Here is a 17,631-nt window from a genome sequence, read left to right as displayed (position 1 = left end):
TGTATGCTTAAGCCTCCTTATGAATAGTATTGTGAAGTCTCAGAATAATGAAATCATTAAATAATCTTTAACCCAACATTTCCCAGAATTATTTTACTAAAGAATCCTTTTAAGATTCTTCACATATGTAGATGTAGTATTCTTTGGCACATACTTCAAAAAACACTGACTCAAATATTTTAAGTTTACCTGTTTTTCAGTCATGAGTGTGTCTGATGATTTACTGGACTCCTAGGCTTTAGGGGCTGCTGGAGATATAGTATCTTTTGTAAAATCAGAAGAAGTAGACTGGCAAGAGAAAATATTCACGTTGCCTAAATGAAAAAAGAAAAAGTGCAATAGGTGTTAAAGGAAATATTTAAAAGAACCTATAACTCTTAGGCAATTTAAGCCATTCCTGTGTCAAAACTTGTATGACTTCTTAGAAAGCTGATTTTAAGAATGATTAGAATAAACCCTATCTTAGTTCTCCTCTAGAAATAAAACATTATGGGTTTTACACACACACACACACACACACACACACACACACACACACACACACGAACTATTTGTTTTAACCAAATGTGCAAAGCACGTGCTGCTAATAAATAAACTGCTCTCTTTTGGAAACTGCTTCCTGAAAAATGAAAAAAACCGTACCTGACCCAAAGTTACAGGCCAGTTTAACAATTCACTGGACCAACTCCAAAGGTAAATGCAGTGCCACTTTCTTAGGTAGTCTTTATTTCTAAGTAGATCAGAAGCTAGCAACAAAGGATTCTGTGTAACAGGCAGACACAAAAGTTTATTTTCAGTCTACCCTACCATCACTTCTTCTTGTTATCTAAGACTCTATCATCCTATAGGAAAAAAATTTCTTGGATTGTTTGACATGTAGGCATAATTCCTCCTTTCAAGAGGCACAATCACACACATTCATTAGCATCATGAACTTTTAGAACTTAAGCAAACCTTGGATATTGTTTAATCCAAAACCCCTAGCTGTTCATAGCTGGCAGAGAAGCATATGAGAGAACTGTAGCAATACAACAGGTACTATACCCAGAGAGGTGAAATGATCTTCTCAGGATTAATAGGAAAAGAAGTAGGCCTCCTGGCTGCCAGGTCAGTATTTCTTCGAAAGCATCCTTCTCCCCTTTGATGCTGCTTCAGATAGCGAAATCCAACTAAACAATTTATCAGTCACCCTTACGTCTGGTCTATGGGGTGTAGTCTTTCCACTTTATTTTCAGATAAACCTAATAACATGTTACAAATTCTCAAATTCTGCCACTTTTGTGCTTGCTGTCATACTATTTCCCCTTTAAGCTTTGGTCTCTTTCAACAACTCAATCACCCACAGTATTAATCCCTCCTACTTTTACAAATCTTTCAGCTAGTTTTAACTTTCCAGTAGAGAAATTTTCAGAAATACACAAAAAGAGGAAGAGTATAATAAACCCATGAATACAGCTTCAGTGAAAGCCAATATTCTTCCATTCTTATTTCTTCTTCACACACTTATTTCAGTATACATCTCTAACAAATACAAATTATTTTTAAACACAATTTCAATACCATTATCACACCAAATAAAATTAATAATTTCTTACTATCACTCATTACCAGTCCAGGTTCAGTTTTTCCCAAAATGTTTTTTTTTTTTCAAATCAGGATCCAAATAATGTTCACATGTGGCACTCTAAAGTTTCTTTTAATCTACAGCAGCCCTATCCCCTCTTTTTTTGTTGAAAAAATAGGCCATCTGTCTTGCAAAACTCCCCCTATTTCAGATTTGGCTTACTGTCTTCTTGTCTTTCAGCCTATTTCTCCATCCCCTATATTTCTTGTAAACTGGTTACATATAGAGGCTTTATTAGATTCAGGTTCAGTATTTTCTGGCAAGAATACTTCAGAGGTGGTGCTGTGTTCACCCTACTGTATCACCATCAAGAGTCAACCAGCATTTTAAAGTGGGAAAAATACAACCTTACAGACACAATGGTGGTAGATATCAATGTAAGATACTCCCCCAAAAAGTGTGGAGCCACATATTCTGACCATCTCCCTAACTACCACACTGGACCTCTTTCAAATTGTCAAAATGTCATCTCTCTCCAGATTCAAGGCCTGGCCACTTATCCTATTCTTCACTTAGTTAACTTATACTTGACCTTCAGATCCTGGCTCAGATTTCTTTCTTCAGGAAAAACTCCCCTAATCCCATGACCAGATCAAGTCCTCTTGTTATATGTTCCTGTAGCACTATAAAGAGTAAAGTATAGAGGTTTAGCATTCAGAGTCAGATAGCCTGAGTGACTACTAACTTAACTATTTATTAAACTATATGATATTGACAAACTCATTAACCTATTTGAGCACTGATTCCTTCAACTGTAAAAGAAAGAATACAGTAATACTTACACCTTATGGGATAAATTAAGTCAGACAAGTAGAAAGTACTTAGAATTAGATACCTGGCATATAGAAACTTATAGATAAGTGGCAGTTGCTATATAAAAAGTATGCTAAACAAAATGGATCTTCCCTAATCATACCATCATATATTAGCTTAGATGTTTTCTACAAATTACCCAGATAATTACCTCATACATCTGTTTTACATAAATATGTCTAGGTAAGACTAAATTCCATGAGGTAAGTAGTCTACTTTTGGTAATGGTGGAGTAGGCAGCTCTGTCTCCAAAGGGCAACAAAAAAAGCTGAATAAAATACATTAAATTCAGGGCACCTGGCTGGCTCATACGGTAGAGCATGCAGCTCTTTATCTCGGGGTTGTGAGTTTGAGCTCCATGTTGGGGGTAGAGGTTACTTAAAATTAAAAAAAAAAAAAAGACATTAAATTATTTTTCTTACAAGCATTAAAGGACTAACACAATAATGAGGAATTACCAGGCAAAAAATCGAGATGAGAACCCACGTTTTCCCTAAAGGCATTTGGAAATCCAAAGAAAGAGCTGTGAAAATGCCGCACCCCCCCCCCCCATTTAAAATTGTTACCTGTAAGGACTACAATGCTCAGGGTAAGGGTTAACTAGAAGTAAACTATCTGTCCTATTAACTAAAACCTGGTTTCCTCTCCTCTGAGTCATTCCAATATCTCAAGAAAGTCCCAAATTAAACTTTCATGGGGCACCTGGGTGGCTCAGTTGGCTAAGCATCTGCCTTCGGCTCAGGTCGTGATCTCAGGGTCCTGGGATCAAACCCCACTTTGGGCTCCCTGCTCAGTGGGGAGTCTGCTTCTCCCTCTCTCTGCCCCTCCCCTGCCCTGCTTGTGCCTGCTCTCTCTCTAATAAATAAAACTTAAAAAAAAAAAAAGTGCTTCCATGCGCCTGGCAGGAGCAAATGAAATCTCTGGAAAAAGCCCTTAAATTATCCCCACCAAAAAACATTTCAAATACAACATCCAGCAAACAAAGATAACCAAGGCATACAGGAAACAAGACATAAAGAGACAGAAATAACAGTCAAAAGAAACCAACTAAGAAAGAAGGACTTCTGATATTGTAATTATTAGGCAGAGACAATAAAACAATTATGCTGACAATATTCAAAGAAATAAAAATCAAAGCTTGAAACTTTTGGCAGAGAACTGTAAATTGAAAAAGAAACAAAACAGATTTGAAAAAGAATAAAAATTTAGAACAAAAAATTACAATAGCTAAAAGTAAGATCTCAAATCACAGGCTCAATAGATTAGAAAGCAGAAGAGAAAATTAAATGGACAAATGAAGGGAAGGTAGAACAGACTCCATCTTTTTAGTTCTCTATGCTACATTCAGGAAAACACAGCAGACATTCTACTTCAAATGGAGAGGATACATGCATAACTGGCATCCAAGAAATAGAGAAAAAATGGAAAAGCAGGATTTGAAGATATAATGGCTAAGAAGTTTTAAGAGCCAATGAAAGACATAAATCCACCGATTCTAGAAACCCAGCAAATTGCAAACAAAATAGAGAAAAAAAAAATCACACCTAGGCACATCATATTAAAGTACAGAGAAACAAAGACAGAAAATCTTAAAAGCAATTACAAAAAAAAAAAAAGATTATCTTCAAAGGAGTAACAGTTGAAATGTCAGCTAAATTCTTAGCAGTAATAATGGAAACTAACAGTGGACTAATCTATTCGATGTGCTGAAAGTACTGCCAATCTAAAATTCTAAATCTAGTGAAAATATCCACTAATAATAAGGGCGTAAGACATTTTCAAACAAAACAAATCTGACAGATCTATTCTATAAAAAATTCTAAAGAAGATGCTTCATGCAAAAGATTCCTTGATTAAAAAGGCAAAAATGCAGAAAGCAATAAAGAGCAAAGAAATGAATACTGTAAAGAAACACTGACTACATAAAATAAGGTCTTGTAAAGATTTAAAAATATAGCTAAGGGGCACCTGGGTGGCTCAGTCGGTTAAGCATCTGCCTTCAGCTCAGGTCATGATCCCAGGGTCCTGGGATCAAGTCCCACATCAGACTCCCTGCTTGGCGGGGAGTCTGCTTGTCTCTCTCTATCTGCCCCTCCTCCCTGCTTGTGCTCTCTCTCTCTCTCTCTTGCTCTCTCAGATAAAGAAAGAAAAATCTTTGGGGCACCTGGGTGGCTCAGTCAGTTAAGCGTCTGCCTTTGGCTCAGGTCATGATCTCAGGGGCCTGGGATCAAGCCCCACGTTGGGCTCCTGGCTCGGTGGGAAGCCTGCTTCTCCCTCTCCCTCTGCCTGCCACTCCCCCTGTTTGTGCTCACTCTGTAAAATAAATGAATAAAATCCTTAAAAAAAAAAAAAAAGATAGAAATCTTAAAAAAAAAAGAAAATCTTTAAAAAATAAATAAAAATAAAATACAGCTAAAATGCACAATAACAAAATGTATTAGCTGGGAGTAGGGTAGAGTAACAGTGTTCTAATTTTGTTTACAATTCAGGAGGAAGATAAAGGTATCTCTTAATATCAGTATTTTGCAAAATAAGGATGCTTAAGAATTTCTGGAATAGCCACTGAAGAACAGAACTCAAGTGTGTAATTTCCTAAAAGAAAAAAAAAAGAAACCATGAGGATGAGTAAAAATAAATCTAAAAGGAGAGAAACAAAGAACAAATAGAACAAAAGAAATATAGATTTAAACTCACATCAGTAATTATATTAAATGTAAATAGATTAAATGCTCCAATTAAAGGAGAAAGACTGTCAGGCTGGATTAAAAAAAAAAAGTCAAACTACATGTTTTTGAAGGAAATAAGACAACTAAAATATTAAAAAGCCATATAAAATATAAGTATACAAAATGGTAAAAGTAAAAGAATAAAAAAAGGATTGATGGCATGGTAACAGCAAAGTTTTTTAATAAAACAAAAGCAACTAGGTAACAAAGAAAAAAAACAAAGAACAGTATTTGTATCAAAACATAGTGATGGGCGCCTGGGTGGCTCAGATGGTTAAGCATCTGCCTTCGGCTCAGGTCGTGATCCCAGGGTCCTGGGATCGAGTCCCGCATCGGGCTCCCTGCTCCTTGGGAGCCTGCTTCTCCCTCTGCCTCTCTCTCTCTCTCTGTCTCTCATGAATAAATAAATAAAATCTTTAAAAAAAAAAACAAAAACATAGTGACAAATTATTACCCACAAACATCAAAATATAAGTGGGTGGGGACAAATCACTAAGAACTGCAAGGTGTCAGCATCTGTGTAAGAAAACAAACAAACAAAAAGCAACAGGCAGTATTTAAGTCATAAAAACAGGAGGATTCCCAAATCATTATTCACTAATATTCACTATTACAGTAATATGAAAACAGGTGAATCTGGAAGGGGTTTTGCCCTTGTGCCATAAGAAGGACTGCAGTTGCTAGAGTCCTACGAACACTCAAAATTGACATGCAAGAACTCCACGACAGGGCCCACAGTTAGAAGAAACTTCTGGGAATGGAACCAAAACTGAGCAAGACAGGGACAAGAGAGAGGAAGGGAAAGTTGAGACCAAAGTGGGTTGGGTAGCAGACCCAGGAAATCTCAGAAAACAACCTGCCATATTTTTTAACACTACACAAAAGCAACAGAAGAGGGAAGTCTGAGAAATCAGAAGGGCTTTCCTGAGTTCTGTCCCATTGTAAGAGTTCAGAAGGAGAGGATTCTGGGAAGAATGCAGAGTAAAGAGTACCAGAAATTTGTCTCACCACCTAGACAACAATTGCACTGGCAGATTCTGTCTCAAGTAACTATTTTAGAACTCTGTGGAGTCTACTGAGGTTTGCAAATTCCAGAGAAAACTAGAATGATAATTTGTGGTTATTTACAATTTTAGCTCTTAGCACAGTAACAAATACCCATTCCCCACCCCCATTCCCACAACTGGCAGCTGTACACAGCATACCAGAAGCAGCTTACCCTCAGTTTGTGTAGGGTGAGCAAAAAGAACCCTTTGCTCCAAATATCAGGGTTCTGTGATCTGATCAGTGATTACTGCTTCTAACTTCAGAGAAGTAAAGAAGCTAAAGTGACTTCCAGGAATTTTAAAGGGCCATCATCCTTTTCTTCTCCCCTTCATTGTTCTATCTTGCCCCTTTTGGAAGCCAGACATTAAAGACTACACAATTAAAAGCAAATGCACATTTGGGAAATTGGAAAGTCACGGCACATGCTGAGGGAAAGGTGCAGGCTGAAAAAAACCTGAGAAGATCTTAAGTTTACACCTCAGGTTGATCCTTGGCACAGAGACAGCCTATAACAATCAAAAACAAAAACAAAACCCAGCAAACCTTGGTGAAGGAGAAGAATCTGATTTTCAGAATTACATTATTAGATTCAAATGTCCAGTTTCCAACAAAAAAGTAACAAACATGCAAAGCATCAGGAAAGTATGGCCCATTCAAAGGGAAAAAAAAAAAATCAACAAAAACAATCCATGGGAAGAAAAAAAAAAAAAAGGAAGACTTGATGGCAGATCTACTAGACAAAGACTTCCAAACAATCATCTTAAAGAACTAAAGGAAGATGTGAAAACAAACAATATATGAACAAAATGGAAATATCAATAAAGAGATGAAAAACCTAAAAAGAAATAAAAAAGAAGGGCACCTGGGTAGCTCAGTCAGTTGAGCATCCAACTCTCGGTTTTGGCTCAGGTCATGATCTTGTGGTCATGGGATCAAGCCCCACGTCAAGCTCCCCACTCAGTGGGTAGTCTGCTTGAAAGATTCTCTCCTTCTTCCCCTCCCCTCACTCTCACACACTCTCTCTCTAAAATAAATAAATAAAAATCTTTTAAAAAAATAGGGGAAGGAAAGAAATATAAGATAAAAACAGAGAGGGAGGCAAACCATAATAGATTCTTAAGTACAGGAAACGAACCGAGGGTTCCAGGAGGGGAGGTGGGTAGGGGGATGGGGTAACTGGGTGATGCCCATGAAGAAGGGCACTTTAATGTAATAAGCACAACTTGATGTACTGTAACTGATGAATCATTAAATTCTCCCCTGAAACTAATAATATACTATATGTTAACTAAATTGAATTTAAGTTAAAAAAAATTTTTTAAAGAAAAAAATTTTTTTAAAAAAGAAAAAGAATTATTAGTTTATGTTTTGGTGCACATATGTATAAACATGTAATCGTGTAACATCAACAACTGAAAGAGGTGGGGATGGAACTATAAAGAGCAGAGTTTTTGCATGTTATTTAAATTAAGCTGTTATAAATTCAAATTAGAGTGTTATAATTTGAGGATGTTAAATATAATCCTCATAACAACAAAGAAGACAGTGATAGAATATATACAAAAAGAAATATAGGAATTTAAATATTTCACTCAATAACATCAACTAAACACAAAAAAGCCAGTAATACAGAAAATGAGGAACAGAAAAGCTGTAAGATAATATAAAAAATAGCAAAATGACAGAAATAAGTCCTTACTTATCAGCAATTACTTTAAATGTAAATGGATTAAACTCTCGACAAATTGGCAGAATGGATAAAAATATGATCCAATTATATGCTATCTAAAACAGAGTCACTTTAGATCCGAAGACACAGAGTTTGAAAGTGAAAGGATGGTAGAAGATATTCCATGCAAATATGAACCAAAAGAGAGCAAGGTGGCTATATTAATATCAGACAAAAGAGATTTTAAATAAAAAAATATTACAAAAGATAAAGGACATTACATATTAATAAAAGGTTCAATACAGCAAGAAGAGATAACAATTATAAAAAGTATACACTTAATAACAGACCATCAAGGCACATTCAGCAAAAATTGACAGAATTGAAGGAAGAAATCGTTCTATAACAGTAGTTGTAGACTTTACTATTCCACTCAAAATAACAGAACAACCAGACAAAAGATAAGTAATGAAACAGGACTTGAACATAATAAACCAGATCTAACAGATTTATAAAGAATAATCTACCCAACAAAAACACAATACACAGCCTTCTCAAGTGTACATGAGACATTTTCCAGGACAGACCAGATGTTAAGCCACAAATTAACTCACAACAGATTTTAAAAGACAGATCATACAAAGTACGTTCTCAAACCACAACAGGATAAAGTTAGAAATCAGTAACAGAAGGAAAATGGAAAACACAGAAATTTGCGATAATTAAGCAATACACTCAACCAAACAATGGATCAAAGAAGAAATCACAGGGAAATTAGAAAATACTTAGAGGGGCGCGTGGGTGGCTCAATCAGTTAAGTGTCTGCTTTCAGCTCAGGTCACGATCTCAGGGTCCTGAGACTGAGCCCCAAGTTGGGCTCCCTGCTCAGCAGGGAGTCTGCTTCTCCCTCTGCCCCTCACCCCTGCTCATGCTCATACTCTCTCTCTCAAATAAATAAAATCTTAAAAAATAAAAAAGGTAAAAGAAAGAAAAAGAAAATACTTAAAGATTAAGAAAAACAAAAATAGGGGCACCTGGCTGGCTCAGTCAAAACATGAGACTTGCTCTCTCAGGGTCATGAGTTTGAGCCCCACACTTTGTGTAGAGATTACTTAAATAAAACTTAAAAACAAAAACAAAATAAAAAACACAACATACCAAAACTTATGGGACTCAGTGAAAGCAGTACTGGGGGGAAATTTATAAACATTTACATTAAAAAGCAAGAACAGGGGCGCCTGGGTGATACAGTCAGTTGAGCATTGGACTCGGTTTCAACTCAGGTCACGATCTGAGGGTTGTGAGACTGAGCCCCATGTTAGACTCCATGCTCAGTGCAGAGTCTGTTTGAGATTCTCCCTCTGCCCCTCCCACTCATGCTCTCTCTAAAATAAATAAATCTTTTTAAAATTAAATAAAAAAAACATTTCAAATTAACAACCTAACTTTACAATTTAAGGAACTAGAAAAAGAACAAAAGCTAGCAAAAGAAAGGAAATAATAAAGATTAGAGCAGAGATAAAGGAAATAAAGGAAAGCAGGGTGCCTGGGTGGCTCAGTTGGTTAAGCGACTGCCTTCGGCTCAGGTCATGATCCTGGAGTCCCGGGATTGAGTCCCGCATCGGGCTCCCTGCTCGGCAGGGAGTCTGCTTCTCCCTCTGACCCAACCCCCTCTCATGCTCTCTCTCTCTCTCATTCTTTCTCTCAAATAAATAAATAAAATCTTTAAAAAAAAAAAAAAGGAAAGCAATAGAGGAAAATCAGTGAAATAAAAAGTTATTTGAAAAAAATTAGCAGAATAGACAAATCTTTAGCTAAATGGACAGAAAAAAAGGAAAGAAGACTCAAATTATTAAAATCAAAAATGAAAGTGGGGACATTAAAATAAAATTTTAAGAGAGCAATACAAAGAGAAAATCTGAACAGACCTATAACTCATAACAAGATTGAATTAGTGGAACTGATGGCTTCACTGAGGAGTCTACCATTTAAAGAACTAATACCAATTATTCTCTAACTTTTCCCAAACTTGAAGAGAAGGGAATACTTCCTAATTCATTCTTTAAGCCCTGCATTACTCTAATACCAAAGCCAGACAAAGATAATACAAGAAAACTAAAAATCAACATTCCTTATCAACAGTGATGCATATCCTCAACAAAATACTAGTAAACCAAATTCAGCAGCATATTAAGAGGATTATACACCACAACCAAACAGGAGTTATTCCTGGAATATAAGAATAGTTCAACCTATGAAAAGCAATCAATGTAATGGACCACATTAACGGAATGAGGGATAAAAACGACATGATCTTCTCAATTGATACAGAAAAAGCATCTGACCAAACTGAACACCCTTTCATGATAAAAAAAAAAACCACTCAACAACCTAGGAAAAGAAAAATATCTACCTTGGGGCCCCTGGGCGGCTCAGTCAGTTGAGCATCCAACTCAACTCAGGTCATGATCTCAGGGTTGTGAGACTGAGCCCCCTGTCAGGCTCCATGCTCAGTGGCTAGTCTGCTTGACATTCTCTCCCTCTTCTCTCTCCCTCTGCCCCTCCCCACACTTACACGCAGACACTCTCTCTGTCTAAAATAAATAAAATCTTTACAAAGAAAAAAAAACTACCGTAACATAATAAAAGCCACCTAGGAAAACGTACAGTGAACATCTTAATGGTGAAAAATTGAAAGTTTTTCCTCCAAGATCAGAAACGAAGCAAGGATGTCCACATTCACCACTTCTATTTCATATAGTACTGGAAGGTCTAGCCAAAGCAATTAATCTAGAAAGGGAAATCTAGAAAAAGGCATCCAAATTGAAAAGGAAGAAGTAAAATTACCCATTTGAGGGCAATATAATCTTATATGCCAAACACCCTAAAGAGTCCACCAAAAAAACCAAAACCTGTTAGAATAAATGAATTCAACAAAGTACTAGGATATAAGGTCAACACACAAAAATCAGCTGCATGTCTATATACTAACAATTAAGGGAAATTAAGAACACAATTCCACTTAAAATAGCATCAAAAGAAATAAAATTACTTAAACTTAATCAAGGAGGTCAAACACCTGTACAATCAAAACTGCAAAATATTGATTAAAGAAATTAAAAAGACAAATAAATGGAAAAACATCCTATGCTCATGGATTGGAAGACTTAATGTTAAGATGTCAATAGTGCCCAAAGCAGTCTACACAACCAGTGCAATCCCTATCAAAATCCCAATGACATTTTTTGAAGATAAAAATCATTCTAATCTCAAGGGACCACAAATGGCCAAGACAGTCTTGAAAAAGAACAAACCTGGAGGACTTACACTTCCTGATTTCAAAACTCACTGTAAAGCTACAGAAATCAAAAGTGTGGTACTGGCATCAAGACAGACATATAAACCAATGGAGTAGAATAGAGAAGCCAGAAATAATCCCCCACATATATTGTCAAAAGTTTGGGGTTTTTTTAACATTTATTTCTTTATTTTAGAGAGAGAGTGAGAGCAAGTGTGGGGAGGGGCAGAGGGAGAGAATCCTGAAGCAGACTGACTCCCTGCTGAGCAGGAAGCCCAACATAGGGCTGGGTCTCAGAACCCAGGAGATCATGACCCATGATCATGTGAAATCTGTGCCAAAACCAAGAGCTGGAGGCTTAACCTACTGAGCCACCCAGGCACCCCAAAAAGATTTTCAACAAAAATGCCAAAATCATTCAATGAAGAAAGTATAGTGTCTTCAACAAATTGTTCTGGGAAAACTGGACACCCACATGCAAAAGAATGAAGTTGGACCCTTACCTAACATCATATACAAATATTAACTAAAAATGGATCAAAGACCTAAACATAAGAGCCAAAACCATAAAATTCTTAGAAGAAAATATAGGGTAAAAGTTCCATGACACCGGATTTGGCTGTGATTTCTTGGATATGACACAAAAGGCACAGGAAACAAAAGAAAAAACAAACTGGACTTCACAAAAATTAAAACTTTGGTGCATCAAAAGATACTATCAACAGAGTAAAAAGGCAATCCACTGAATGGGAGAAAATACTGCAAATCATATATGTGCTAAGGAATTAATATCCATAATATATAGAGAACTCCTAACATTGAACAATAAAAAAAAAACTGACTAAAAAATGGACAAAGAACTTGACATACAAATGGCCAATAAACACCTGAAAAGATATTCAACTTCACTACCTATTAGATAAATGCAAATCAAAACTATGATGAGATACCACCTCACATCCATTAGGCTACTATCAAAAACCCAAAGTAGTACCAGGTATTGGCAAGAATGTGGAGAAACTAGAACCTTTGTGCACTACTAGTGAGAATGTAAAATAGTACAGCCACTGTGAAAAACAGTATGGTAGTTCTTCAAAAATAAATCAAACAGAATTATCATATGATCCAGCAATTCTACTTCTGGGTATATACTCAAAAGAATTAAAAGCATGGTCTCAAAAAGATATTTGTATTTCCATGTTCACAGCAGCATTATTCACAATAGCAAAAATGTGTAAGAAACCCAAGTGTTCATCAAGAGATGAATGGATAAGCAAAATATGATATAGCCATACAATGGAATATTATTCAGCTTTAAATAGGAAGGAAATTTTGACGTATGTTGTGACATGAGTGAACCAAGAGGACGTTAGTCACAAAAAGACAAATGCTAAATGATTCCATTTACGTTACTTAGAGCAATCAAAATCATAGCAACCGAAAACAGAATGGTAGTTGCCAGGGCAGGGCCCTGGGGGACAGAAGACTTAATGTCTAATGGGTCTAGAGTTTCAGTTTCACAAGATGAAAAGAGTTCTGGGGTGCCTGGCTGGCCCAGTTGGAGAAGCATGCAACTCTTGATCTTGGGGTTGTGAGTATGAGCCCCACCACTGGGTGTAGAGATTGCTTAAAATAAATAAATAAATCTTAAGGGAAAAAAAAGAGTTCTGTAGATGGATGTGGGTGATGGTAGCACATTATGAATGTATGAAATATCACTGAGCTAACTGTACACTTAAACAATGGTTAAGATGGTTATAGTTTAAGTTCTAACAGTTATTTTTCCTTTTTGTAATGCAAGTGCCTGACTTAAGCTTTGATTGTGAAGCAATCCATTTCAAAGAAGCATCCATTTCAAAGATGGCTCTCTCCAATAAACATAGTGCCAACCACAAGACTAGATAAAGAGCCAGGCCACCTCACCCAACTGAGGCTCCTTTGTTTTAGAGATCTAGGCTGATTTTGATAACTGGATATTTGAGCCATTGGTTCTTTTCTTCCACACTTTACATTCCCTCTCTTATGTTTTAAATGCACCAATAAAGAGTGAGCCTGCAGAACCATGCCTGGAAGCGTGAAGGAAGATGGTAGAGTAGGAGGATCCTGAGTTCACCTTGTCCCACACAACTGAGGCAACAACTACAGCTATGCAACTAACTCTGAAAATGATCTGAAGACTGACAGAACAGATCTTCCACAGCTAGTCATAAAGAGAAAGCCACACAGAAAAGGGTAGAAAGGACAGAGATGCAGTTGGGAACCAACCCCCTGGTCAACTAACCACAAACAGGAGGGATATCACAAGCATGAAGAAGCAAGAGGATCAGACTCTACACCAGTTAACCCCTGGAACTGGGAACACTGGGAAGAAAAATCGGCTTAACATCTGGCTTTGAGGGGCACCTGGATGGCTCAGTTGGTTAAGTGTCTGCCTTCAATCAGGAAAATACAAATCAAAACCTCAATGAGATACCACCTCACACCAGTCAAAATGGCTAAAAATTAACACGTCAGGAAACGACAGATGTTGGCGGGGATGCGGAGAAAGAGGAACCCTCCTACACTGTTGGTGGGAATGCAAGCTGGTGCAGCCACTCTGGAAAACAGTATGGAGGTTCCTCAAAAAGTTGAAAATAGAGCTACCCTATGACCCAGCAATTGGCACTACTGGGTATTTACCCCAAAGATACAAATGTAGGGATCCGAAGGGGTACGTGCACCCCAATGTTTATAGCAGCAAAGTCCACAATAGCCAAACTGTGGAAAGAGCCAAGATGTCCATCGACAGATGAATGGATAAAGAAGATGTGGTATATATACACAGTGGAATATTATGCAGCCATCAAAAGGAATGAGATCTTGCCATTTGCAATGACATGGATGGAACTGGAGGGTGTTATGCTGAGTGAAGTAAGTCAATCAGAGAAAGACATGTATCCTATGACCTCACTGATATGAGGAATTCTTAATCTCAGCAAACACACTGAGAGTTGCTGGAGTGGTGGGGGGTGGGAGGGATGGGGTGGCTGGGTGACAGACATTGGGGAGACAGACATATGTGCTATCATGAGCACTGTGAATTGTGCAAGACTGTTGAATTACGGATCTGTACCTCTGAAACAAATAATGCAATATGTTAAGGAAAAAAAAAAAGAAGATAGCAGGAGGGGGAGAATGAAGGGGGGTAAATCGTAGGGGGAAACGAACCATGAGAGTCAATGGACTCTGAAAAACAAACTGAGGGTTCTAGAGGGGAGGGGTGTGGGGGGATGGGTTAGCCTGGTGATGGGTATTAAAGAGGGCACATTCTGCGTAGAGCACTGGGTGTTATGCACAAACAATGAATCATGGAACACTACTTCAAAAACTAATGATGTAATGTATGGTGATTAACATAACAATAAAAAATTTTAAAGAAAAAAAAGTTGAAAATAGAGCTACCATATGACCCAGCAATTGCACTACTGGGTATTTACCCCAAAGATACAAATGTAGTGATCCAAAGGGGCACATGCACCCCAATGTTTATAGCGGCAATGTCCACAACAGCCAAACTATGGAAAGAGCCTAGATGTCCATCAACAGATGAATGGATAAAGAAGATGTGGTGTGTGTGTGTGTGTGTGTGTGTGTGTGTACACAGACACAATGGAATATTATGCAGCCATCAAAAAATGAAATCTTGCCATTTGCAACTGGAACTAGAGGGTATTATGCTAAGCGAAATAAGCCAATCAGAGAAAGACAATTATCATATGATCTCACTGATATGTGTACTTTGAGAAACAAGGCAGAGGATCATAGGGGAAGGGAGGGAAAAATGAAAAGACGAAACCAGAGAGGGAGACAAACCACAAGAGACTCTTAATCTCAGGAAACAAACTGAGGGTTGCTGGAGTGGAGGGGGGTGGGAGGGATGGGGTGGCTGGGTGATGGACACTGGGGAGGGTATGTGCTATGGTGAGCGCTGTGAACTGTGTAAGACTGATGAATCACAGACAGGTACCCCTGAAACAAATAACACATTATATGTTAATAAAAAGAAAGAAAAAAGTGTCTGCCTTCAACTCAGGTCATGATCCCAGAGTCCTGGGATCGAGTCCTGCATCCAGTTCTGTGCTCAGCATGGAGTCTGTTTGTCCCTCTCCCTCAGCCCTTCCCCGCCCCCTGCTCATGCTCGCGCACGCTCTCTCTCTTCCTCAAAAAAAAAAAAAAAAAAAAATCTGGCTTTGAACACCACCAGGGCTTAACTCTAGGAACTTTAAAAATCAGCAGGCTTAACTCCAGGAAAGCCAGAGGGTGACAGGAAACCGAATCCCTGCCCTTAAAGAGCCAACATACTAAATAACTCAGAGACACAGCACAGAAGCAGCAGCTTGAAAAGCACCTGGGGGTATTCATGAAAGAGATTTATTGACTAATCTTAGAATATGTACTGGAGGGGCCAAAGATTTCTCTGGCAACAAAAGTGATGGCAGGTACCATTTTGCCTTGCCCCCTGCAGCCTAGATAGCAAGATGTTTCTGAGAGCCAGTTCTAACACTCTCCATCTACCTTGCTGAGTACCACGCCCCCCACATTCTCTTGCAGACCACCCCACCCAACCTGCCCACCTTGGCAGCCATCCCTCCAAAACAGCTCCTGCCCTGCCACACCTGGAAGGAAACTCTGCCAACAATGCACCACTCCAAAGTAACTCCTGCCCTTGGGAGGGGAGGAAATAACCCCCCATCAGCGTGCCCACAGTTCCTGCAACTGAGCCTCTAAGCTGGCTGTGCAGAGAGTAAGTCCTGCCCTTCACTGTGCCTGCAGGTATGGCAGATGTTAACTGTAGACAGCTAGCTAGGCTGAATGCCGACCCCACCTACCAGTGAACACACAGGCAGCAGGTGGGCCTTTCAACATTGCAGGGAGAAAACTGTGCCCAGTACCCCTTTAACAGGCAAATCAAGTCACTGCAGCCAGTCAGGCTGGAAGCCAGCCCCACCCACCAGCATACCCACAACAGCAGCTCAGCCACAACAGAAGGGTGCACTAAGCCTACACAGGGGACATCCCTGGAGTGCCTGGTTCTAGTGACCAGGGCGGATTTGCACTATACAGCACCACTGGATCTCTTCTACACAAGGCCACTACTTTCAAGACCAGGAGATGTAGCTGACCTACCTAATACTTAGAAACAAATATATAGAGACAAAATGAGGAAACAGAGAAGTATGTCCCAAATGAAAGAACAAGACAAAATCACAGTAAAAAAGATAAATGAAAGAGAGATAAGCAATATGCCTGATAAAGACTTCAAAGGTAATAGTCATAAAGATAATTACTAGACTTGAAAAAAGAGTGAATGAACTAGGTGAGAATGTCAACAGAGACACTAAACATAAAGTATATACATAAATGTTTTATAAAATATATACATATATTAAAAAAATAACCAGTAAGAGCTGAAGAATTCAATAATAGAAATGAAAAATACACTAGAAGTAATCAGTAGCAGATTAAAAGACACAGAAGAACAAATTAGCAATCTGGAAGACAAGAGTAATAAAAGCAACCAAACTGTACAGCAAAAAGAAAAAAGAATAATAAAAAATAAGAATAGAGGAAGGGAACTCTGCAACATAATCAAGCATAATAACATTCACATAATAGAGATCCCAGAAGGAAAAGAGAGAAAGAAGGGGGCAGGAAACTTACTTGAAGAAATAATAGCTGAAAACCTCCCCAGTTTGGGGAAGGAAACAGATACCCTGGTCCAGGAAGGACAGAAAGGCCCTAATGAAGTTAAACCAAGGAGTTCCACCATCAAACACATAATAGGTCAAACAGCAAAAAGTAATGATAGAGAGAGAACTTTTAAAACAACAAAAAGAAAGTTACATACAAGAGAGACCCCATAAGCCTATCAGCTAATTTTTCAGCAAAAACATCACAGATGCCAAGAGTCACTTGCTTAGACCAGCCCCATCTCCCCATACCACACTTCAGTGGACCCACCCTTCCCAGTCATGTTTGCCTCAGTCCCAGTCTTGCAGGCCTCCTCCCAAGAACACCAGCGCAAACCTCGCCAGCACCACATCTCCTAATCCACGGGTTTTGTAGGACCTCAGCTACAGCAGCAGCAGCAGTGCCAGGAGTCATTTCACAAACTGACTACAACACACTTTGTTAAAACACACCCCACTCAGGAATGCAAGCTGGTGCAATCCCTCTGGAAAACAGTATGGAGGTTCCTCAAACAGTTGAAATTAGAGCTACCATTCGATCCAGCAATTGCACTACTGGGTATTTACCCCAAAGATACAAATGTAGGGACCCGAAGGGGTACGTGCACCCCAATGTTTATAGCAGCAATGTCCACAATAGCCAAACTGTGGAAAGAGCCAAGATGTCCATCGACAGATGAATGGATAAAGAAGACGTGGTATATATACACAATGGAATATTATGC

The 17,631-nt window shown here is 38.4% G+C and overlaps 1 protein-coding gene across 6 annotated transcripts in view; it reads right to left on the bottom strand.

Annotated features, from left to right (window-relative positions):
• Positions 1-17,631, bottom strand: part of CEP70 (centrosomal protein 70) — a 115,724-nt gene that overhangs the window by 73,624 nt on the left and 24,469 nt on the right. For 4 of the 6 annotated variants that reach the window (XM_073899409.1, XM_073899408.1, XM_073899423.1 and 1 more), the window contains exons 3-4: positions 2,157-2,247; positions 190-314 (exon numbers count right to left, since the gene is read on the bottom strand). In XM_073899409.1, coding sequence (XP_073755510.1) covers positions 190-204 — 15 coding nt within the window. In that variant the 5' untranslated portion in view covers positions 205-314; positions 2,157-2,247. The remainder of the gene's footprint in view (positions 1-189; positions 315-2,156; positions 2,248-17,631) is intronic. The other 2 variants (XM_073899414.1, XM_073899412.1) reach the window with 1 other exon arrangement.

This window comes from Callorhinus ursinus, unplaced genomic scaffold (assembly GCF_003265705.2).
Source record: "Callorhinus ursinus isolate GAN/ISIS: 27379988/994484 unplaced genomic scaffold, GSC_fseal_2.0 scaffold1, whole genome shotgun sequence".
NCBI lineage: Eukaryota > Metazoa > Chordata > Mammalia > Carnivora > Otariidae > Callorhinus > Callorhinus ursinus.
This window is presented reverse-complemented; position numbering and strand designations above follow the sequence as displayed.